This window comes from Panulirus ornatus, chromosome 26 (assembly GCF_036320965.1).
Source record: "Panulirus ornatus isolate Po-2019 chromosome 26, ASM3632096v1, whole genome shotgun sequence".
NCBI lineage: Eukaryota > Metazoa > Arthropoda > Malacostraca > Decapoda > Palinuridae > Panulirus > Panulirus ornatus.
The window spans coordinates 5,904,196-5,930,282 of NC_092249.1; the positions used below are offsets into that span (position 1 = coordinate 5,904,196).

The 26,087-nt window shown below is 36.9% G+C and overlaps 1 protein-coding gene across 1 annotated transcript in view; it reads right to left on the reverse strand.

Moving 5' to 3' along the window:
- The window catches only part of LOC139757423 (papilin-like), a 95,879-nt gene that overhangs the window by 12,709 nt on the left and 57,083 nt on the right, over positions 1 to 26,087 (reverse strand). The window contains 14 exon segments of the mRNA XM_071677926.1: positions 2,447 to 2,603; positions 4,459 to 4,592; positions 5,706 to 5,900; positions 7,128 to 7,296; positions 8,090 to 8,181; positions 10,695 to 10,880; positions 11,386 to 11,598; positions 12,288 to 12,485; positions 15,333 to 15,439; positions 16,167 to 16,290; positions 18,367 to 18,537; positions 18,883 to 19,092; positions 24,856 to 25,029; positions 25,684 to 25,860. Of these exon segments, the coding sequence (XP_071534027.1) occupies positions 2,447 to 2,603; positions 4,459 to 4,592; positions 5,706 to 5,900; positions 7,128 to 7,296; positions 8,090 to 8,181; positions 10,695 to 10,880; positions 11,386 to 11,598; positions 12,288 to 12,485; positions 15,333 to 15,439; positions 16,167 to 16,290; positions 18,367 to 18,537; positions 18,883 to 19,092; positions 24,856 to 25,029; positions 25,684 to 25,860 (2,307 nt within the window).

Genomic DNA, 26,087 nt, shown 5'->3' on the forward strand with positions numbered 1-26,087 from the left:
ATTGCCTAAAATATTTGAATAAAAACAATCTGCATGCAGAGGCTTTTTGTTATGAAACTTATCTTTTCATACCGTGTTACACAATCATTATACCAAGACTTTCAAGGCACTATACAGAAGATATTAATGTTCATCCAAGAGGTTGTAACCACAATAAACATGCATTTAGCATAAAACATTATGTGAGAAAAACTATATATATCCTTACAACTTAATTCCTATCCCTTAAAACACTGTTTGAGAAAAACTATAAATATTCTTTCTACTTAATTCCTATCCAATTCTACAGCACTCAGGAAGTTGGTGACATCCACCTGTAGGTATAAAAAAAGTCACATAGTGTTTTGATGTTTTGTGTGCGTTTATGTGCAAAGTGCAGGGCAATTGAACAGTAAGTGCTCCGTGTCTGTATAGGTCTGTATGGGTCTTAGGATATACTGAAATGGTGTGTGTAGTGTTATAGTGAAGAATGATGTCCACCGAGTAAGAAGGAGAGTGTTATGTATTTGTTTGGGGAGTGTGGTCTCTGATAGGCGCATCTGGTGGGCTGGAGTTTAAGACTAAGTTGGGAGGTCAATTGTTTAGTTTTTGTCTAGTTATTTCAGTGTAAATGTGTTTTGTCAATGCAGTATTTGCTGAGAGTAGGGTGTGGAGATCTGTAAGTAGAGGGGTTGGTGGTTATTCAAAGAGTGGTTTAGGTGGGATGGGTCTCATTCTATTGCACAGAACTGAATCATAAGCATGATGATATGGGACTGTATTGGGAGGAACTTTGTTTCTTTGAGAAGGAGTTGAGTGTTTGTGGTTGCTAAGCTTGATTGTTCTGAGTGCACTATTGTTTGTAGTTTACATCTTTGTTACCTTACCTCCCTGATCCAAGATCCCTTTCAATGGGGCTCAAGCAGCACTCAGGAAGCTGGCTACACCTACTGGGAGGGACCACATTCATCACTATAAATATTATCATTATCAGTAATACTGTTATAAAAACCCAGGATGCCTTTCACAAAAGACATTCTGGGGCTATAACTCTAGGAGCTCCCATGACTCTAAGGCCACACTACACTCAGAAGCAACCAAAGCTGCAAACCACACAAAACAGGGTGCTCAGAAACCACAAACATTCACCACTATATGACAAAACAAATACACTCCCACCTCAATATACTTAGCACTCAGTTCTTTGCAACAGCACATCTAAACCACTCCATAAGTAACCATAAACCCTTAAGTAGAAATTAACGTTTACCCATTCTTCACGCTTCAGCAACCTATAAACACAGTTCTCCCCACTCCCATTAACCTAAACACTTGACAAAACATACCCACACCAAAATAATGACAAGTACTAAACATCTACCATTTCAACTCAGCCTAAAGCACCTCCCCACCGATTTTACAACCGTCTGAAACTACAGGTCCCAGACATGAACGAGTTACATGTTCTCCTTAATGTTCTGGACATCATCGATCCTTACTATACTACAAACAGCAATCCAACAGATCTCAGGACACTACATGACCATGATGCAACTACCATAATGAAGGCCTATCTGCCCTGCTCCTGCCCTTCATAAAACAAACAAATGTACCACTACACTTCATGATCTAAGGTCCTACTCACTGAGTGTGACTGGCTTCCCGAGTGCTGCCGGATTCCTGGAGAAGAAAGAAGTAGCTCCAAGGACAGAAAGTATATATATATAATTTTTTTTTATTCTCATTTGCAGTTTTACTTGTCAGTGAAGTAAGATCAGGAAGAAACATAAAAAAATGGCCTCATTTTCCTGCTTCCACTCTCTGGTTGTCATGATAAAGCAACAAAACCAGAGCCCCCTATCCACAAACATGCCCCACAGACGTTCCTGTGGTTTCCCCTGACAGGACACTGTTCCTGTATACCACACTGCTCCAGTTTACTCTACTTCCTACATGCCTAACATCCTCCTATATGTTCAGGATGTTTAAGCACACATGGATGCAGTAAATCTATCTCGAATTAATGAATGATGGATTCATGGCACATACAACTTACAGTTATTACCCATGAAACCACCATACTATTCCCATTTCCCTCTAAATTAACTTTACTAACCATTCTGTTTTCCTATTCCTTTGGCTCTTAAATTTGCTACATGTCTGGACTTACTCTGTTAAAAAAAAAGTGAAGACTGTTCAAACTTTAATTTCATTCAACACCTTTCCTTTACCTGTGAAGTTCTGCTATTTGATAAGTTTTCCTTTATAAAAAGATTAGAAAATATTTTCAATACATTTAAAACAACTTTTGCAACTGTTTGAGTTTGTGATGAATAGTTTAATTACTTTGTTAATACATCATCAATTAGTACAACTATATGAATTTTATGTTTCGATTTCTGGGATGAATTTCATTTATTAACCATCTATTCTACTATCAAATTACATCAGAAGCTTTTAAACATACCAGTGATAATGAACCGGGTATCCTTCTTAGCAGGGCTGCCAATACCATTTGAAGCCTCACATGTATACTTCCCGGCATCACCTCGTTCCGTATTAACAATCTGCAGTGATCCATCTGGGAGCACTCTGAACCTACTGGAACCACCTTCTGCATCAATCTGCAAATGTTATATGTTACTTTATACATTATCACACTGAAAAATACGGCAAATCTCAGCCCTTAGGTGAAGTTAGCGAGACTTTCAGAGGCTCTGTTGATTTCTAGAAACAAATCACTTCCAAGTAATATACCTTCCTTCCAACTTTCATTGATCATTTCTTCCATTTACATTTCATTCCCCCATATGGACACCTGTCATAAGATGAAAGCAGCTTCAGACATGTCTGTTTTTGGTTAGACCACATACATTTTGTGGTTGATTTATCAATCTAACCCAGAGATCTTTTTCAAGGGGCTTCTGCAGCTTCAAGAATGCACTATAATCAGACGCGAGGAACTGATGTTCTTCATTCTAGTAAAAAATTCCTCAAAAAAATTCTATGCCTCATCCACTGACAGTAAGAGATCCTTGCTAAAGATGACTTTTCACTATTGGAAAAACTAAATGGACAGAGTCTAGTATTGCATCTTTTAAGGTGACTTATCTATCCACCAATCATCCCTATTCAGATGAAGGGAATCAACCACACAAAAGCATACATCTCTATGGGGATAAATTTTTGTAACTGGAGTCCCCAATCCCACCATGAAGGCTTCCTAAGGTGGACTCATCATTCCTACTACTCTCTTTTCTATGGTTTAATATTTAAGTAATCACAGCATTAAAAAGAATCCTTATTTTATCCTAAAGTTAACTGTAAACCACCTACTTTTCCATTATAATATCAAATCCAAGGTTTAGTTTTTATTATACTTGATTGCTGTTTCCTGCATCAGTGAGGTAGCACCAGGAAACAGATGAAGAATGGCTCATCCACTCATATACACATATATATACTTAAATGCCCTTACACGCACATATACATACATATACATATCAACATATACACATATGCATATCAACATATACACATATACATACACATACACAGACATATAAATATATACACATGTACATATTCATACTTGCTTGCCTTCAACCATTCCTGGTGCTACCTAACCCCACAGGAAACAGCATTGTTACCCCCTGCTTCAATGAGATAGCACCAGGAAAACAGGCAAAAAAGACCCCAATCATTCACACTCAGTCTCTAGCTGTCATGTGTAATACACCGAAACCACAGCCCCCTATCCACATCCAGGCCCCACAGACCTTTTCATAGTATACCCCAGATCTTTCACATGCCCTGGTTCAGTCCATTGACAGCAGGTCAATCCCGGTACACCACATCTTTCCAACTCACTCAATTCCTTTAGTATCTTTATAAAAATCAATTCTTTGCTACTCAGTCCATGACTTTTGCTAACTCATGCTTTATAGTATATATGAATTACTTATCAAAGAAAAATTATTGTCTCCTATATTTTTCTATGAACACCACATACATTTAATACATTCCATAATGTTTCCTACTCCATTTGGTAATTCACATTATAAATTCATTCTTCATTTTTGAAACATTATATCCATCATCATCTGAAAAGATCCTGTGATAAACTAAACCTTATTTTTCCACACCTCCTTTTTCTTTTAAATTTCAAATGTATTTTCAGTTCTATTACTCTCCTACTATAAATCATACCAACATTTAACAACCTGATACATCTCTCATTTTTATATTAATTATTAACATTCTATACTTTCTAAAGAATCACTTTAACTGCATCAACTTGTTTCTTCCCTGATTTCAAATAAACAACATGTAAGTATTTGTATACAAACTTGCATACTTCTTTTAACATTTTCCCCAAGTTTCTGATTCATTCCAGGAATGTTTTAGTAATATGAATCTAGGGCTATCTTCAAGTTCAAAGGGCTAAATAATTAAGCTTTTCACTAATGTGCCACTAACCGCGTAAGAACCGCGGTACCAGGTGATGGTGGGTGTTGGTGAGCCTTTGGCCACACACGTCAACAAGGCTACATCATTCTCCTCACTGGTTACTTCAGAGTCGATCTGTACAATGCGTGGTTCTTGACCAGTAACTGGAAAAGAAAGGATAACCATCAGTTATCTGAATTAATTTTAAAGAAGTGAAAACTGCAATCTTTTTTATGCACAACTGCTTATCTAACCTTTGAGAGGTAGCAACAGGAACAGACGAACAATGGCTTCATTTCCATACAACCTCATCCCCGATGCCATGAATAATGCACCAAAACCAGTGCTCACCATCCGCAGTCAAGTTCCACATACTATTTTGTGATTTTTCTTTGCTGGTTCAAATATCCTATTTCAGCCTACTGACAGTATACTGCTCCCCTTATAGCAAATTAGTCCAATTCAATCTATCCCACGCATACCTCTCACCTTCCTGAGTGTTCAGGATATGGTACCTTGTAGCTTCTTTCACTCCATCTTTCCCTCTCCTTCTCGGTCTCAATCCGTCATCTCTTCCTCCACTTCTGATGCATATATCTCCACAGTCACTCATTATTCATTCAGTCATTCTCTATCTATGTTCAAACCATTCAGCACCCCTCTTCACCTCTCTCCATCAGGCTATGCTTACTATTATGTCTCTCCCTTATGCACCATTCCTTACACAATCAACCCATCTTAAAGCACATGTTGTACTCAGACATTTCATTTTGAAGAGTCCAACCTCTTCCCTTCTTTTGCATTCCGGGCCTAAGATCACGTCAATAAACCAGTGACAGGACACTATCTCAAAACATGCCCATCTCTGCCTTACAAGACATTGAACTCTCCTTTCAGTTGCTCCTTAGTGCAATCAGGAACTTAGCTCATTCTTTTACCCTATGTCTCACTAAAGTCCCCATGGTTTCATAAATAAAAGGTATTCCCATTCTCTGTCTGTACATGGTAACACCAGGTGCAAAAACTTGCATTCAGCAAGACAGTATCATCATCAGTGGACAAAAAAAAAAAAAAAAGAGTAAATTGTCACTGAGGACCATCTTGCTCTAAAGGAGCCCATCTTACCTCATTCCCCTGATGTGGAGTACTGCCTTGAAGCTGTAAGAGCCCTATAAAAAGGATCATTAGTATTACATTTCTAACTTAATACATACATATTAAAAAAAATGCTAAGGACAAAGCATGATTTTTCAAAACTAAGTGGGAAACAAATTTACCAACTAATGGTGTGGTAAGCACAGGTGGGCGAGAGTAGGCAGGTTCTTCATCATCTCTAACAGGAGCAACACAGGAATAGCCACAGCCATTGTAGCAACATTTGTGATCTTTGTAGCAGCCTGCATCGTTTTCACAGTCATTCTCACACTGGTAAGTTCTCCCACTTGTTTCTGGACACCGGCCAGGTTTATCAACTGTAGAGATGATATGCAGAAAAGGATATAAACAGTTAGGTATATAGCCATATTCTATCACATTTCAACACTTTTCTACATGCCCATGATTACACCATTTATATGTGCATTGATGGAATAAAAAAAACAGATAATCGATAACATCTGAACTTTAACAGCATATGAGAGCCATGGCACAGTAGAGAAATCTAACTTTGGAACTGGACATTTTGACAAGAGCATCCACTTTGTTCCAACCTTAAGTAATACTTTTTTGCCTTTCCATGACATTTACTGTCCTCCCGAATTTAAATAATTACTTTAGCCTCATTCTCACTTTTAAATCATCTGAATAGTCAACATGTAAACATTAAGATTCACAAATGAATCTGAACAATGAATATCATTAAAAACTATTTTTGGATATCCTCACTGTAAGGCAAAAAACTTTGGGTCATCAAGTTTCAGAACACCTACATTTAGACATGATTGCAAAACTTGCATTGGCTACACTAAGTCAGTGCCATGGAATACCTGTCACCTGCATTGCAGCATACTAGGAGTGAGATATAAATGGGTGGAAATATTACTTAAAAAAATAAAAACATTTGTATCAATTTTCATGGATGAAGGTGAACATTTTTCAAATTATGAGCCAGATCAAGCTCCGGGTTAAACCATCTTTTTCCATAACTGATCACCATTTCCCACATTAGCAAGGTAGTGCCAGAAACAGACAAAGAAAGGCCACATTCAATCACATCCTTTCTCTAGCTGTAATGTGTAATATCCCTGGGGTAGGGGAAAAAGTATCTAACTCCATATTCCCTGCATGTCGCAAACATGACTTAAGGTGGAGCAAGTAGGGGGTTGGAAACCCACCCCCTTTCTTGTATTTCATTTTCTAAACCATTTCATGAGGCATAAATCTGGAAAAATTGAAAACAAAGTTATGGATCTTATGCCACTTCGTGAGTGTAGTTATGTTGACCTAATCCTTAAGGATCAGGTCAAAGGCATCTTCAACAATCCATAGTGTGACTCCTGATAATGGATGGTACGAAAACAGATGGATGATGATGAGGATAGACAAAACGACCCCAAAATATCTACTGCACTACACAGCTGTTACAATAAACAATTGTTCATTATCTATTTAAAAGGCAATACTTCAATAATAATCAATTATAATGAATGATTAATGTTATCATTATGTACTACTCAGAGTGAGGACCTCTTAAAACTCACCTTCTCTACATATGGCTTGGTAGTTGGATCCCCCAAGGTTCTCTCCTGCAGGAAGAACATCAATAGCACACTGGGTGCCATCATTGCACTGAACATGTTCACATGGATCGTAACATGTACAGCTGTCACAGCCAGCATGGTCAACTCTTCTTTGTATTCCATATGGACACTGATGGAAAATCATAGTGGGTACTACAGTGTTTAATATGTATCTTATCTTCTATATCATCTACAGCTTTTCCCACATGCAATGCAGATCAATGCACAAAAAGTCTTCCAAAAACACCTTAGTTACTGACTATTAGACATTCAAGAGGTTATAACCCAAAAGCAACTACAGGGACATTTACTGCTGAATTGTAACCATTTCAGCAAGTGTATACCAAAGGCAAAACAGAAGTAGGAAGGGATATTCAACAGATAATGGCAAGAGGTAAAAGGAAACAATAAAAAAAATCAGAAATAGATAAATAACTTGAACTGTTTATACCCTAATCTTACTATCAAGTTTCCATACAAATCCCTTATCAAGGTCTGGTCCTAACCATGGCAAACAATAGTGAACTGTGTATTACAATTAGGAGGAAACCATCAAACACTGCTTAGCTAAAATGAAGACCCCATCCTTCTGCCAGGAATGAGGTTGTGTGACCCTTGTTCATCACAAAAGCAGGAACAGTTAAACACTTCCTTCACACTGGCACTGAAGTGTGTGTGCAAAATATCAAGTGATAATAGAAGAAACACCACAAAGACTAAATTCTTCCTGATCATCTTATACTTTGTCATTGCGCTGCCTCCATGAATGATTAGAGCCAATATGCTAAAAATAATATCATTTATGTGGTGCTCCCACAAATGATTAGAGTAATATGCGAATAATAATATAATTTATGTGCTGCCTACATCAATGATTAGAGATAATATGCAAATAATAATTCATGTAAAGAAAAACTACAAACCTGGAGTAGTTGACATGCAATTAAAGAATCTTGACACTGGTCTGTTGTAACAGGTTGCGTGAGGCCTGATGGCTCTGATGAAGTAGACACAACTGCCAAAATACATATAAAGAAACAACCAAGATTGAAAAAGTTAAAAAGACATCAAAATCATATATCAATCAACTGCCAATAAAGGAGCATGAAGAAAGCATAGGAGCAAACTTACTAATAAGTCATTTTGAAAAGTGGAGCATGACTAAGGGACAAGATGCTTAAACATAAGTCACATGATACGCAAACAAAAAAAAATCATGCTTGGGAAAAAATATCCATTCCGGTCTAAGATATGCAAAATTAAGGCTTCTGTACACGTCTAATTTGCATAATTGGTTATCTATCAACCACAGTTTGTTTCCATCTATATATTTTATCTTCCATACTCACATGCATCAGGCTGCATAAAGCGCATACAGCCTCTCAATCAGCTCACATAATATATGCACTTCTTAATTTTCAGTGTGTATGTGAAGTTGATTTCTCTACTGAGACTAGAGTCTTCATTTACACCACCACTTTCACACATACCACCTCCTTTAATGTGATTAAAATCCACTAGTCCGGCATCTTCACCAAATATACCTTTACCTCTATACAGTTCACCTACTGCATCTGTCCATTTCTTCAATGGTGCTTACTGTTTGTGTGTTTGGGGAAGAGAATTTGTACACTTGTGTTGCCCCATCTCTTAACCTTGTATATATGTACCATGTCTTTACTCCTATGTACGTATGCAAACACACACACACACACATCCAAGCCTATGCCAGGTATTCAACAAGTGTAACCTTTTGACCAATGTACCAAGTATCATGTGTTGTACTTGGTTATCCTATATTTAAAGGATTTCACGTGTGCATCTCTCAGATGAATTCTTCAGATCATTTTTGTCCTTTTCACATCTTCAATAACTTTATCAATCCCCTGGATTCAAATCATTGTTTGTAAGTAATTCTACTCTCTTGCTCTTATTTTCTATACATTCTAAACTAGAAAAACTATGATTCGACATCCGTTGCATCAGAGCTACGACAAATAATTCATTATACAAGCTCCTTGCATACTTCATACAGTCTCAATCACCAGTTTTCAGTGGAGTTCTAATTGTTTTTCCTTAATGACCCCTCTCAACTTAAGCTTTCACAATGACATCCAAAGTGATCATCAATCCCATTACCTAAACTCATCTGCTTCTCCTAAAATTGTTCTCCATCCAGAATGACAATGCACTATGACAATCTATCTCACTTTGGAAAAGTGTCTTAGTTCTTATTCACATTTGCCTTCAACATTTTTATCCACACAACATCAAAGCAACCTCTCATTCAACCCAGGTGTTCTCCAATTTCCATCTAACAAAACCACTTGCTTACAGAGTGTACTCCGATAACTTTAATCCTGTACTGAATAAATCTATTTCAAGCATGATTTTCTCCAAAAAAATAATTTTTCCTTATGTAAATGTTCACCATTTCCTAAATCAGCAAGGTGGTATTAGGAGCAAAAGATTTAGCCTTAGAGGAAATATCCTTACTTGGCTCCATCCTCTGCTCCTAACAGAAAGTAATAACACGGGAGGGTTTGATTTCTAGGCCCACTACCACTCCTTAATTCACCTTGTGTGACATACAGAAGATATGAGGGTAGTATTCATTCTCTCTTAACTCCAGGGATAAAGCAATATTATCACTACAAATCTTTACACATTCCATATAGATGGGGTAGAAGAATACAGCCAACACATCTCTTAAATTTTTTGGAGGGTAACTAAAACAAATTGAAACAGGAGCTGGAGGGAACAGAGGAAGAAGCCAAGCAAGGATTTTACTTTTATGCCTTCCTTGTCTGTCTTTAGCATTACCTTGGTGAGGCAGGATCTGATGTACAGGTATGAAAGAGAAAAATATTTTCACATGCATTTTTCAGGGATAATGTAAGAAACTTGAGCAACTTCATAATTCAGAAAGTTTCATTTCAGATAATGCCATTCTGTTAGTCAAATAAGGGCAAGAGTTAAGTAAAATGACAGCTGTTTCAGGGTTTGTGTATGTACATGAGGAATCTAGAAGTAAATACAAGAACAAGAAGGTAAGGTATAGTAAAAACTACACCTTATAATGATAGGTTTGTGGTGGAATGGTGTGATTTCCCTAAAAAGAAAAAACATTAAAAAATAAAGAGTACATGATGAAGTGAAGAGTTTCAACGAACATGGATATATTTCGAAGGGTTATTTGATGGGAAGTTACCTGAGCAACCAAATAGAAGGAGATAAAAGTAGGAATGATGGTAGATTAGAGATTAGGATTATATTTGCTATGGCTGATCTAATCATCTAATAAGGGAAGATGTGAAGTGTTGGCTGTGTGTGGCAGAGGTAATATACGACTGCTTACCCTATGTAGAACAGGAGATTGATATTTCATATTGTTGGGTTTAACAGACTGGCACATTCATTTTCAAACAAGTAAAATGAAGACAGTAACAAAGAATAATTCTGTGTAATAAGCAAAGCTTCTACAAAGCAAATATCAAGATTGCAGCGTATGCTATAGCCAAGACTTACATCCACGGTACTTTTCGATGGCAGCAGCACAGAACTGGGTGCAAGTGTTAAATTTCTTAAAGCGGTTTCGATTTCCACCGCATCCACCATATACAAATGCAACACATGAGCCATGCTCTTTGTTGAAATACCATCGCTTGAAGCCATCAAAACAAGGTCCAGCATCCACATCCATTTCGCATATCACTAGTATGGAAAAAGGTGGTTAGTGCATAGCTTTTCTATATAATAAATGATCACCAAACTGGGGAAATATTGCGAGATTAATACTCAAGAATGCACTTGTTAAAAGGTAAAATCAAATCAAACTAGATCCTCCACTGCATTTTGGTGGTGAGCATTAGTGTTTCAATGCAGAATTATAAAGCGTAATTGGGAGTCGTATTCAGACTGTCTATGCCTAAATTACTGTGCTTGGCAGGTATGTTATTACCAAGCACCCTTAAAGCAAATACTCGACAATGCTCCAAACATTGAATTGCCTGAGCAGAACACTTTTGATTTAGATAAATGTATTATCAACTATGCTATACAACATAAAGGAAGGAACTGTTGCTGTTAAGAGCACTGTACCACATGCGGGAACTTCACTAATTTGTTATTTTCATGACAAAATTAAAATATTCATGCGATAATGTTATCTATGAAAATTAAGAAATGCAACACAGGAACACAAATTATAAGCTCTTACTGGTGTTTGCTTCCTGGGTGTTATTGCCACCTGGCAAAATAGCATCATGATAGATACATTCTGCTTCACATTCCTGCTCTGTTGAGAAACGATTCCCATTCCCTTCACAGCCACTATACACGAAAGGCTTGCAACGACGTGCATAAGGGTCATGGTACCATTTACGGAATGACTCACGGCATGGTCCTGAATTTCGCTGAAGGTTACAAACATCTGAAAACATTCACAATTAAATAATTTAACTTCAATAACATTTCCTACCATGTGCTTAATTGTGCAAGCAATATCATGCAAGAACTTTTAAGCCACAACTCTCTCTATTATTCATTTTTTGATGTTGGAGGCTCCAGTTGCAGACAAAAGCCATTCACACATTCTTTAATGTTATCCCTGCATACTCTTTCAAAAGACTTTAATATCTCTACACATCCATCATTAGGCAAAATCCCCAACATCTTGAGTCACCTCAACACCTCATATCAACTACATTAAACATTCTAACTTAAATCCTGCATCTTTTCCATATATTCTCATTCTTCACCTTTTCAATACTTGTATCCAAAGTCCACATGCACTCAAGACTTACTAATTTACATAAAACTCTCACTTCTAGATGCAAGAAGAGACTGTCTGGTAATAAATACTCTTCTGAAATAAGAGTTGGCTCAATGTGTTTCCACATCTCTTATCAAGTATACCTCACTGAAGTATAATGTCTAGTCCTATATACTGTCCAACGTCAATGGCCCAAGTTAATTCTTTTCATAATGCCTTACATTTTAAGTAAAATGTCACTGATTCTAGACTTTAACTTTCTTAAAGTATAATAATCTTATAAATGAATTTACTAAGATCCCTCTCCTCATTTCATATCCTTCTCCTGAACACGAACATAGGCTCACCTTGGTTGCGGTATCTGCCACACTGACGCTCACAAAGCTCAACAGACTGGAATCTATTAGCATTGCCTCCACAGCCTCCATATGAGAAGCCAATACAACGATCTTGCTGATGGTCATAGTACCAATTGGGAATGGATGCTTGGCAATGTCCAGAATCCACAGGCTCTCTACATACCTCTGGCAAATCTATATGTGGAGCTGAAAGAAATGTGTAACAAGACTTCTCAGATGCCTTATAACAAAATCAATTTTGGCATATCTATATGTTATTAGCTATTTCACACCATGTTGAAGTGTAGCTTATGTAGCAACTCTGAGCACCAAAATTGCAACATATCTCATAATATTTACTCAAGATGGAATGTCATATATATATATTTCTTCACACTGTCCTGTTCTAACATCTTTCAGCAGTGATACATTTTTTCAAAGTGATTCTTTTACATGCCCATACCACACCTTTAGTTTTCTGATTTTCATACACAATTCTAGGACAAGACATCAACCTTTTGTTTCCTTACCTTCTTCCTTTGTTTTAAAAGGCACAGTAAATGACTATTCATCCACTGAAAATAGTAGCATAAAATGATCTTTGCCATGGATTTTTGGGAGCTTTCACATAATCAAAACTCATTTTTATGTTGACCTCTGGGTAGACAAGGGTAGTCTGGGGGGATTGTGAATAGCACAAATCTAGCTTCATCCATTTTCTGTAAATATGATGAGGGAAAACTTTCCATATAGCGCTGTCAAATGGACTCTCCAGCAACAGTGAAGGTAACAATTTCTTCAAACACACATCTTAAGTCAAAGACCCTAGTTACATAAAGGCCAGGACATGAATGAAAAGATCAGAGGCAATCAAGTATCACAATGCTGGACTCTGAAGAGGATATACACAAGAGACAGGGACAAAATGTATCTGAGAACTTCAGAGAACAAGATTATGCTTTGGAAGAAGGAATAGTGGGAGGAGAATCTATATCTTTGACACCTGTTCCCTTCTGGAATTCCCTCAAGGGATTGGCCATGACAATATAGTCTCCATAACTAGCGAACTCCAGTGCCGCTTCTTAGCCTTTAGTGCCTCATCCCAAACAGGCTACTGGCAGGGGGCAGGTCTAGCACAGTATTTGCAGAGTCCTACCTAATGTTCCTACTGACTACTACTACCTAATGCTCCTTTTCTAATGTTCCTGATTATCATTTTTACATAATACTCCTTCTTAAATGTTCCTATCTACTACTTCTATCTATTGTTCCTACCATTTTGCCAAAAGGAAGGGCTAGCAAACAGCACTCACAACATGAAAATCTAGTTACGAAGAATGAGCTGTGTGAGTTAAGTGTTGTCAAGTATTGTGTGTGACAAGGAGAGATTGTATGTTTGTGGACACATGTTGGTGAAGCTAAAAGTAAAGACAGCTACCTGAATCAGAGGAGTGCAACTTGACAACCACTGAAAAGCTGGCTCATGCCTATCAACTAACAACAGGAGTTGTAACAGAAAATTAAGATATGAAAAGGTGATGGAGACATTTTGAAAAACTATTAAGTGTATTAAATGACAGGGAGGCAGACATGGCAAGTTTGAGACAAGGCAGACAAATGAGAAAGTTTTAATATAAAAGACAGTAAAAATAATTGAAAGCAGTGATGAATGCCTTGCATATAATGAAATGTGGTGAGGCATCAGGAGTGGAGATAGAACTGCAGTGAGCGAGTTTCTCAAGAATGGGGATGATGGTGTTGTTGACTTGTTAGTCAAGCTGTATGATAGAAACAAGGCCTAAGATGATGTGTCTAAGGACTGATGAAGTCTTATGTATAGTGCCCTTGTATAAAGACAAGGTGTACAAAAATATATGCTTGACTGCTAAGCATACTGATAAGTGTAAGGAAGAGTAGTGACTAAGCAGATGGTGTGCATAGGTCAGCTAATTGGGAAGGAGCAGTAAGGTTTCTGCAGAAGTACTGGGCACAATGATCAGGTGCTTGCCTTGAAGAATATTATACAAATACTTGGAGACAGAAAAAGTTTTTTACCTAGTATTTAAAGATCTGGAGAAAGCATGCGATAAGGTTATCAGAGATGCCTCACTGAAGATGCTATGGATGTATGAGATGAATAGAAAGTTACGAAATGAGGAGTTAGCAAGTGAAAAGTTGTCCTGGGAAAGCAAGATAGGTTTGTGTGTGTGAATAAGAAGTGAGGAGGGCAAATTATTCCCACTGAAGGTGTGTGGTGTCACCATGGTTGTTTAATCTGTTCATAGACAAGGCAGAAAGAAAGCTGAATGCAAGGGTCCTCGAACAAGAGGGAGGGATGGGTCACGATTACATGTGTGCATTGCCTTACCTGTTAAAAAAGATGGTAAGTGCTGAAAGATGATAGGAGACAGGACAGAAACCTGAAGAATACCAATGTATATTGAGAAAGATGAAAAAGCTGATCAATAATTGCAAAAATGGACCAGGTAAAGAGAAAGCAAGAAATAAGAGAATAAAGATAGTGAGAAAAGCCAAAAAGAAAGCTCAGATATTACATGCCTATGCAAGATCGTATTAAAAGCTTTAAAAATATCAAGTGCTTGTCCTGGGAGTCCCCAAAGTTTTAAGCAATAAAACACATTTCCTACATTGATTTATATTCTCTACTATAACACAGTTTACATTTCATAATGGGAATATTTCAAAATTTGTTTTCAAAATATATTAGTTTTTGTTCCAAAGTTCCTAATGTATGACATAAACGGTATACTAATTAAAGTTACGATAAACTTTTTTCTAGAACTGCTTGCCTTTCCTGTCTGAGTGAGATGCATCAGGGAAAAAAAAAGGGCTTTCACACAAAAATCTTCACTCAGAAAGTGAAAGTACAGGAAGAGATTCCTAGCTTCCACTCCTGCCTCTTTTACTCACCTGAAAAATGCAGATAAATATTTTTCCTATCCTCAAGGATAACATCAAGCATGAAGATGGCTTAATAACTTGTAAAACAATATGGAATAATTTGGGATAACAGTTAGTCATTTAGTATCTTACCTTCAACTACTGTATCATCTCTCTCAGGGTATGTATCAGGAGAAACTGTAGTTAGGAAGCCCTGAGATTTCTTACATCTCTGCTGACACAGACGAATAGAATCAAATCTGTAACACAAGAAAATAGCACACATACTACAAAGTATTTATCTAAGTCAATGCCAGTGATTTCATATTCAGTGCCAATAAATAACTGATGAAACCATCAGCATAAAGCAATTATCAGTAATCTTCTTTCACATCTTTTTAGCATTAGAGCCATTATCAATCTCTTATATGACATACGTCTCAGCTTGCATTCAACCAACTGAAAATAAGACATTCCTTTGATTACTAACCATACCATCCATACCTTCTTGAAATAATTCTGAAATACACACAAAAAGAGCTGCTGTGTCACATAATTACTGTGGGGCCATAGGCAACTCAAAGGTGGGCTGTTTTGACAACTATTTCTTTACCCAAAGCTTGAAACTTTGGAACTCCTTACTCTATCATGTCTTTCCCAATAACTATGATCTGGCACTTTCTAAATAATCCTTTTAGTCAGTCTTTTGTAATTCATCCTTTCCATATGACTGAATGGCTAAAGCACACCTCAGCAATAAGTGTTATACTTTTGTTAAAAAGATATTCTGATATTACCATAAAACAAGAATCTCTGATCTAAAAGATATCCTGATATTACCATAGAACAAGAGTCTCTGATCTATCTATCTAGAGACTCCAGGTTAAACATTATATTCTGCCAAATCACCTCGAAACACAATTCATCTGACAACATTCCTGCATTTCAGTTTAGGGTACTTTCTAAACCATTAAGGCATCAGCTTACCTGTTTTTGTTTCCTTGACAACCTCCGTAATCAAATTCATAACATTCATCAGTTGAACTGTCATAGTAGTACTGACGGAAACTTCCGCTGCATACTCCAACTACCAAGGGAAGCTCACAAATATCTGAAAAAGTAAGGTGAATTTGGAGAATTTCCATTATATTCTAAGAGCTGATACATATTAATGATGGTGATACCTAGAGACAAAAATAAGGCTAAGATGATGTTAAGATATTCTGATATACAGCATTCACTTTAGTCTGGACTGAAAAAGAAAACTACCTGAAGCAGAAAAATGGCCGCAATTAATAGCTAGAAAAATGATCTATGAAACACTTGTATTATCTTCTGAGCAGCATACATAATTGGGAGTGAAATAAAGAATGAGAGGAAACAATGGAATCAAAAACATCTGCATTAAGTTCCTTGGTCAAATGGTGGAATGTTCTATGAGGTTATGAGGCTGGTTAAGTTCCAGGTACAACCTCTTTCAATACCTGTCATCATTTCCTGCCATAGTGAGGTGACATCGGGAACAGACAAACAAACAATGGCCTTACATTCACTCTTTAACTGTCTGCTAAGTGAACCAAATCCATTCAATTTACACAACCATACCATTCTAAAAGACTTACATCCATGCACTATTCCAGTGACTTCTTCACATTACATAACCTTCACACATTTTCTCTACATCAATCATCTTAATTCCAACTGCACTATGGGAGTAAGCCATTACCACTACATTTATTTTCCGTCTATCCTGACCTTCAAACATATACATACCTATACATCTCAACGTATACATATATATACACACACAGACATATACATATATACACTTGTACATAATTCATACTGTCTGCCCTTAATCATTATCTTCTGAGCAGCAAACATAGTTGGGAGTGAAATAAAGAATGAGAGGATGTCCTATTATCTAATATTATTATCATCAAGGGAAAGTTTGCTTCAAGGTCAACCTTTTCCTGTGAAGTGGAGTTCGACACTTACAGAGAATCTTTTGCCATGGCCATCTCCTTGAGGGAGTCCCCAAAGGAAACGGGCATCATATATATGTTTTTACTCTGTTAAGAGAAGAACAAGTATACAAAGTTTCTTTAGTACCTGATTTAAGAGATTTCAAGTATAAAGAGGATTTCACTGAAGGTTAGTGTGTGAAGATGATGGATGGACAGACAAACCAGCCCCTGAGTGAATGCTATGTTACACAGACAACACAAAAAGATTAAAGATACTGAACATGGAGGGATCTAAAGTCAATGGGAGGGGTAGTAAAATGTAAGTGGCAGTGTTTGGACTTGGCAGGCTATGCATCAAAGGTACACATTTTAACCACTCTTCGAAAACAGTATTACACCTTTCTCTTACTGACTACTTACATACTACTCCTCTCTTCCTGCCATGAGTTCTTACATAATCCATACAGACTGCTTAGAATTCATTACATACTTTTATTGCAAGTGCATATTCAAGTAGCACATTTAAAGATGAGCTATACAGCTGTCATATCACATTTGTTTCTTTTTATCGTTCTATCTTGTAATCCCAACAAAAACTACCAGTTTAATAACTCTGTCTAATGTTTTAATCTCCATTACTCTATATTGACCAACTATTTGCTAATGTACCTCCTATTCTCTGCCTATCTACTTGAGTTTATACACAATTTTTTTTTCAATAGTTTGTAATGTGTTATCATCAAACATTAGTAAAAAAATTTCCTTGTCTTACATACACTTTTTATCATTCACCACTCTCCGTAACTTCATTCATCATCAAAATATTAGCATATATGAACATCCTGACCCTCCAGTCACTCTCAACATAATTCAATATCACAATTATTTGTGCTATCTTACCATTACAATCATGTACAGTATATTCTAAAAAACAAAGTACTAAATTTCATTCTTTCATTCCAGCAAATCACTGTCTAAGGCTATTTTCAATGCTTTTTCTACTATATGTAAATTAAATGCCTCTATCAATATCCCACTTTTACTGCTTATATTCTTTATTCATTCCATAAACTCTCCCTTTCCCCCAGTTGCATCCTCCCAAACCATGTTTTCATATCAACAAATACTGAACTACCTTTAAGTATATTTTGATTGATGTCTTAACCATGAATATAATAAATCATTTAACATTGCAAAGTTAACACTCCAAAGAACCTTACCAATAGCATCACCACATTTATTTTCACATTCCTCTCGTGATGAAAAGCGGTTTTCATTTCCATCACAGCCACCGTACAAAAATTGTTTACAAGCGCCATTTCCACTATCATAGTACCAATGTGCATGATAGTCTCCACATGTTCCTTGGTTGTGTTCTAGGAAGCAATATTCTGTAAAACAATATAGAAGGTTACTTCATAATACTTCAAGGACAGATTCTATCATCTAAGGTACTAACTTTTTTCACTATCTTATCCAAGACTATATTGAGAATACTTATATTTCCATTTTCTGAACCCAAAGATTCTAATACAGGATTTTAGCACTTACATTCTGCACTGGAAAGTTTCATTAAACACTTCAAAATATTCTGGTGAAAGTGTACCAAATTCAAGAATAAAACAATTCACAAAAATCCTTCACTATCTATAACATGCCTAGACTTTCATAGAAAACATTAAAATTCTAGCTGAATTCAATCTCATATCTTTAATAAATTATTTAGACAGGCTAACCTTGCTTAAAGTCTTCATCTTCAATCTCTCTTTTGTTGCCACAGTAATTTTCACATTCTTGAAGAGTGACAAAGTTATTGTAATTACCACCACATCCACCATACACAAAGGATTTACACTGGTTATGTAACATGTCAAAGAACCAACGTTCCTCAAAGTCGGTGCAGTCGCCAGCAGAACTAGGAAGAGAACAGACATCCTCCTCTGGTTCTGTATTGGAATATACTGGATATCAACTTTTTTATAGTACATTATAAAAAAAAAAAGCTTTCCACGGAAAATTACAATTCACTCTTAAGATTTGATATACTAAGATAGGAATCACTAAATATATAAATGAATCAAATAAAAGTCAATAAAACTATTTATAGACAATATTGAGCCTAACACAGTATACAATCATATTTGGTCTCTGTATTCACTAAAATATAAAGATCTAATAGAGAAGGTCAGCAAAGATAGTTCCTGATATGACTGTAATGAATTAAAGGCATACATTATAAGCTATAAATCTACCCGCAATGGAAAAGAAAAAATGCGGATGAGACCAGTTTAAAACCTTCATGTTTATCAATAAGGGCTTGCATGTTATGAATGCCTCATATATTGCTTGTTTCTCATCACCAGTACTATTATTCTCTGCTACTGGCCACATTACATAACTGTTAATCTTGGAACATCTGAAACTGTTTACAGCTATTTGTCTAATCTTCTTTTCAAAGTTTCTATATCTAATCCTCCTAGGTTTATTATTTCACTGGGCAAAAACATCATTAAGTATCCCCATCTTTTTTGACTGACTCTTTAACATTCACATTTTCGTTTTTCGTGCTTTCTTGATATACTCAGAGATATTCTACAAGATCTAATTATTCAGAGTCTTCCATTAACAGAATTCTTTTAGTTCTGATACTTAATTAGTTAAACATGTAAACCTAGGGTTCCTGCAGCTTCAACGCCGCACTCCATGCGGGATCATGGAAAAGTGAGATCCCCTGGGGCTGAAGGGCTCTTAATAGTACTGTATTCCTTTTAATCTGATGATGATATCAAAGCCTCAATAAAGGTGACATCTCACTAGCAGTGTTATCTCTTGCAGGAGTGTCCAGAAACACCTTAGAATATTTTCTCTAATTCCTTCAGTTTATTGCTTATGTATATTTCTACACTTCCTTCAGTTTGTTGCTATGCATGTATACATTTGCTGCTGGTCTTCTGCTTTACTTACATTGTTTCCAGTTATTTCAATATCTGTTTGAGTGGTTAAATATTTTGTCATGCACAATTTCACATTATTAGCAATGACTGCTAACATTCAGTGAACTGTTCTTTGCTTCGTTTTTATTTTCCTCCATCCTTTCATTTTTTCATTGAATCTTCGGACTTCTTCAAAACATTATTACTTTTTTTGTCTTTTCTGAAACTCTTCTTTCCTTCTTACTACTAAACATTCTCTTTTTCTATGCTCATCTATTCATCCATTGTTTTTGTATATTTTGGCATCTACTTTTTCTTTTAATTGTTATTAAGCTCACCTAATTTTGTCAGCCTCCCTAAGAAACTTATGAGGTGGTACTGTCTATAAAAACAGTAATTCAGTGTAAAATTGCAACCAATTCATCCTTTGCTACATCATATCTATTTACATGCATTTCCATGTTATGAGTTGCAGCTAATTCCATATTGTAATGATGAGATATTCTTGCATCATTTACTTTTCTGTATCATAGTCTCATCCCTCTGTGTCTAGGGTGTAGGTTCTTGTTACTTTCATATTGTCATGGTCTAAGATAGTTGTCATATCTACCTTGATGTCAAAGACAAGTGCTATACCAGCAGATCTAATATAATATCGTCTCTTCACGTCATACGATTCATCATTAATAGGGTTGAATGACTTACATGTGTCCATACATCCTTACATACCTGAGGAAATGTATACTTTCAAATTTGCTTCTAGTTCTAGTATTCCCATTACTGCTGCCATCCCCACTATGAGTAATTCTAAAAAAAAAAAAATCTTAGCTCAGTGTTGTTCATTACGGCCAAGTCCTTTCCAAATTGATTTTGATTTTCTGCATGATTTGTTCCACTATCTATCCTTCTACACATATTTGAAGGTCTTCTATTCCTCTGAATTGTTTTGATTTGTCTCCAACTCTGTTTAGCACCTCTTTTGAACATGTCTGTCTATCATTTAACTATAATTCCCTCTATTTCCTGTCCATCCACAGTCAAGAGACAAAATAACTGGAGACCCCATACATTGTAAGAGGATACAGTAGCCCTGCTAGAGCTGCAGATACAGCAGGAGTGTTAGGAGATAGTAACATCAGACTGAAACTGTATTCAGTCTGACATTACTATCTCCTAACACTCCTGCCTTATGCAGTTCTAGCAGGGTTGCTCCATCCTCTTACAATGTGTGGCATTTTTTTGTTCTCTGACTGTACTTCATAGTGTTACCCAGCTACTGTCTTATAAATTCAATCTCTTTAAAAGGAGACAAAATAAAGGTTGATTTCAAACTGGAAAGTTTTACTCCCAAAGCCAATCTAAACTCACAAAACTTGGCAGTTTTAATCAATATCCAATGCATATACCACTCAGGGGCCCATTTATACTCTACTCCTCCACCTTACTTGTATGTAATAATTAGTTCCAGGAACAGAAAAAGTGAGGCCACATTTGTTCACATCCATTCTCTAGCTGTCATGTATAATGCACCCAAACCACAATTCCCTAACCACAACCAGAACCCACAGACCTTCCCATGGTTTGCCCTGAGAGTTTCACGTACCCTAGTTCAGTCCAGTGACAGCACTTTGACCCCAGTAAATCATATCATTCCAAGTCAGTCTATCCTGTGCACACCTTTCACTCTCCTGCATCTTTAGGCCCTAATTACTCAAAATCTTTTCACTGCATCCTTCCATCTCCAATTTGGTACCCCCCCTTCCTTCTTGTTTGCTCCACTTCTGACTTAAGTATCCTCTTTTCTATCCTTTTCTCACTCATTCTTTCTGTATGTTCACACCATTTCAGCACATCCTCTTTACTTCTCTCAACCACACTCTTTTTATTACCAGTTTTTATTACCACTTTGCTTACCACCCAAAACCAAACATGCTACATCTGCCACTTTATCATCAAACACATTCTACAGTCCTTCAAAATTCTCACTCAGTCTCTTACTCATTTCATCACAAATTGCTACCAATTTCCCCTTCACCCCTCGACCAATGTTCCTATTTGTTCTCTTCTTTTATTACTCATCATGAACCTCCTTCAATAACATCTTATTCTCCCAAAAGTTTAGTGATACTCATTCACCTTAAACCTCATCATCCCTCTTTTTTAACACCTGCACCTTCCTCTTGACTTTCTGTTGCTTTCCCTTATACATCTCCCAATCATTTGCACTCCTTCCCTACAAGTACTGCCCAAATGCCTCTCTTTTCTCTTCTGCTAGCAACCTTACTCATTCGTCCTGTCACTTACACCCTTCCTAATCTGCCCACTTCCCACCTTCCACATGCCACATGTATCTCTTTTGCGCATTTCTTTTTTCAATGGGGGCTTCAGTCACAGACAAAAGTCCACATCAAGGCTGGGCCTTGATCAAAATACAGACGACAAAGGAAAGTATCAAGAAACTTCAGAGGAAGTGAAAACCCCATCTTTTAGAATGTGCCAGGTCGCAGCCACTGAGAAAGACAGAGAAGGTAAAGAGTTCTACAGCTTCAAGGTGTAAGGGAAGAAACAGTTATCAAAATGGCCCAAACTTACCAGCACTGCTTCCCTGAACACCTCCCATTACTTACCCACCCCTCTACTTTCATTCGCTCTCACCTTCTGCCATTCCACTCAATCTCTGCTGGTATTTCTTATCATATATACTATGAGAATTTTCATCAGATTTTCATTACTCCTCTCATTATCTGATGTTTGCATCCTCTTCTCACTGTGGTCTCCAAATTTTGACTTCTCATTTGTGATCAATCTCAAGTCTTTTTCTTACTCTTTAATTTCAATCTCTTTCCTAGATGCATCATTTTAAGCTGTCAGTGTTTCTTTGGTAATCTTTCCTTAATAAAATCATTTAATAATCTCTTCAGTGAATTCCACCAAGAACATCTATGCTCTCCATCTGTATATTATATTCAAAGAGTTTACCTTGTCAAAGTAGAGTTTCAAGCTACATAGTTCACTGGACTTGCTTTTTGGACTGTATGGAATGGGTTCATCAAAAGGAGGGCAACAATTAGTAAAAGATGACTCAATAGGTTAGGGAATCTCAGATTCATCTATGGTGGAGTTTGAGAACAAAAGACAACCATAAAAGTGTAGCTTTGTCAAAAGAAGAGACTGCTTCTGTGCTGTTGAAATGGAAAGAATATGGAAAGGTGGTACAATCATTATTTCTAATTGACACCTTAAGTAAAGCTGTCAGGGGAAGGAAAAAAAAGAGGTTGATGTACCTCCTTTGGATAAAGAAATGTTTAATCTTAAGAACTATTTATTTGAAATGATTTCAGACAGAGATAAAAGGTGAGTGAGAGTTGGTGAAAGGAGAGTTTTCTAGGTACAAAGTACCATTTTCACTTACATAAATGGCTTCAGAACAGAACTTTCTAAACTATGGAGTGGAAGAAGGGAAGAAAAGAAAACCTGAGACGAGGAGGGGATATGTACCTTCATTCCCACAATATTAACCCTTACTAGGCATTCATCAGGATGGATGCTTTAATTTCATTTTGTAACCCCAGGATCCCTTCCACAGGAAGGCTCCTTTAGCTACAAGGCTCAGCTAACATCAGTAACATGGATATGATGTACTCCATTGGAGTGGGAGGTTCTTCTGTGAGAACTCCTTTTAGTACACTGATAATTATACAACCTCCCTCAAGGAAGAACCCCATATAGGCACAGTCTGGTAACACTGGTAACAGAAGAGGATCTTGGAGTGTCATTGAACTCTGCCTGCTTGAAATTACAGTATGAAAGAAAAGTCATACTCAGCGAGTCTGCATTGTCACCTGTTGAGAATAGGGAGAAAAGTCTTATAGAGGGACTCGTCAATAGAAAGAGTCTATCATTTCCCTGATACTGGAAGTTGTGCAGCCTTGAATCTGCAGGAGTGCCTTCAGTGAAAGGGGTCCCAGGGTTGTACATGATTAGAGTATAATAGGATCCTAGGGCAGGAGAGTCATAGCAGATATGATTAATAATACATTCCCAGGGATAAATGGCCAAGAAATGACACTGTAAGAGCAAGGTGTAGAAGTAATCACAATTGACAAAGCCAACCAGGATGTAATGATATTGTTTGGGTACACGGAAAGAATGAACAAACACAGACAAAGAGGATCTATGAGTCAGAAGTGGAAGAAAAGACCAAGGAGATGGAAGGATGGAGTAACATAAGTTTTAAGACACTGTGGTCTGAACATTCAGGAGGGTAAAAGGCATACATGGGATAGAATCAAGCACTCTGATGTGGTATGTGCCAGTCACCTGCTGTCAATGAGCTGAATCAGGGTATATGAGGCAGTCTGGGGAAACCACAGAATGATCTATGGGTCTAACTGTGGAGGACAGGCTCTCGTTCTGATGCATTATGACATTAATCGTTCGTTTGTTTGTAGTGCTACTTAGGTGGGAAATGGCAAACAAGGGTGAAAAAGAAAAAAAATGCAAGAACACTTCCTTGCTGCGATGGAAAGGGCAATCAGGTATCATAAAGAGAGAGAAGTTATCCCAACACCACATCATTCATTGAAGAGGAAGGAAGGGAGAAAAGGTGTGAGGGAAAAATATGCAGTGACGCTATATCTGAAGAATCATTACTAGTATATTAACTACAGAAAGTATGCTCCTTACCCAAAGCTGTGGAAACAGTTGTATAGCACATAACAATTCAATAAATGACACCTTACTTTTTCTTGAAACTCAAAAGTTGATCATTATTACCTGGTCTGTCCCCTGGGCATGTACCCTCACATTCGCCGCGTGTGATAAACCTGTTGGCATTTCCATCACAACCCGTATAATAGAAGGGCATGCACCTGGCCTCAGAGTAATCATAGTACCAACGTGGAAGAGTTTCTTCACAGAGCCCAGAAGCCTTGGGTAGTGTGCAGAGGTCTGTTAGTCCAACCACCATTAAGAGAAGGATTATCAGATTAAGAGAAGGATTAATAGCAATGGCAAATATTCAATGACCTGTTGATACTTACATACTTCTGTTATATTTCTACATATCAAATCAGCTGTCAGAAAAGTGTAATATCTTTAAAACTGAAGCCATTTTATACTACATAAAGAGGCAGATTATGACACAATATGTGAAAATATACAAATTACAGAACTGGCAGAAAATTTTGAAAAAATATAACAGAGGTATTTGCATTATGAAAAATGAAGATATTACTGCTATTCTATGCTACTCTACTTTCTTTAAATAGTTTAAAAAGATGTTTCATGCTCTAGTTTGTGAGTGCAATAAATGTTACAGAAATCTAAAGATTATCATATTTAAACAAGATTAGTGAATTAAAAGATATATATCTAAACTTTTAGGCTGTTATTATTAACGTTGATCTTTGAAACAACATGCATTTATCTTTATGACTGCAATTTCTCATCACATTGCTAAAGGGCAAATGAGAAAATACGTGTAGTCAGTCCAGAATTTTGAATTATGATAATTTTCAACTCTTCAGCCTAATGTAATGAAAAATTGCAGTCACTGTTATCATAGCACCAAGAGTCACAACCTCACAGTTGCCATGTCCTGACCTTTGGAGCGACCCCGGATACAGCGTTGCATGCACTCATTCTCAGTGAGGAAGTTGTTGCCATTCCCCTTGCAGCCACCAAAAGCAAACTGTCCGCAGATTCCCAGAGTTTGGTCATAGAACCATCTACTGTAGTTTCCACGGCATGGACCAGGCATCACCTCCAGCAGGCAAACGTCTGCAGTCACTCACGCCAAAAGTGGGAACATGACCATGTGACTCTATTCATTGTTGACATTGTTCCATTTCAATCATTGATTATGAAATTTTTAAGTCAGGAACTTTTCTTCAATGCACATAGTAATGACAGTAAATTTCCATAAAAATGAAGTGAAGATTCCACTACTGTACCTCAACTAGAATAAGTAAGGAGATTAATACTGTTATTAAGTCTCATGAGGCTAA